This window comes from Eurypyga helias, unplaced genomic scaffold, assembly GCF_000690775.1.
Source record: "Eurypyga helias isolate BGI_N326 unplaced genomic scaffold, ASM69077v1 scaffold29674, whole genome shotgun sequence".
NCBI lineage: Eukaryota > Metazoa > Chordata > Aves > Eurypygiformes > Eurypygidae > Eurypyga > Eurypyga helias.
The window spans coordinates 1,439-1,723 of record NW_010244801.1 but is presented as its reverse complement, the minus strand read 5'-3'; the positions used below and the strand labels follow the sequence as shown (position 1 = coordinate 1,723).

The window sequence follows — 285 nt, the reverse complement described above, 5'->3', positions numbered from 1 at the left end:
GGTGGTGCCAACATCAGGTCCAAGCCCGGAGCCAACGTTTGTTCCGAGCGCAGCTCCAACGGCAAATCCAAGGGCAGATCCAAGACCGGAGCCACCACTGGCTCCAACGCCAGCTCCAACTGCAAGTCCAACGCCAGCACCAACATCAGGTCCAGGAGCGGAGCCAATGTTGGAGCCAACGTTGGCTCCGAGGCCAAGTCCAACACTGGATCCAAGAGAAGAGCCAACGCCGGCACCAGTGTTGGCTCCAACGGCAGGTCCCATGCCAAAGCCAAAACCGGGTCC

General features: G+C 60.7%; 1 protein-coding gene across 1 annotated transcript in view; it reads left to right on the top strand.

The window, feature by feature from the left end:
* Positions 1-53: 53 nt before the first annotated feature.
* The window catches only part of LOC104508309 (Y' element ATP-dependent helicase YJL225C-like), a gene marked incomplete at both ends in the record, with an annotated part of 1,661 nt that continues 1,429 nt past the window's right edge, over positions 54-285 (top strand). The window contains one exon of the mRNA XM_010149881.1: positions 54-257. Coding sequence (XP_010148183.1) covers positions 54-257 — 204 coding nt within the window. The remainder of the gene's footprint in view (positions 258-285) is intronic.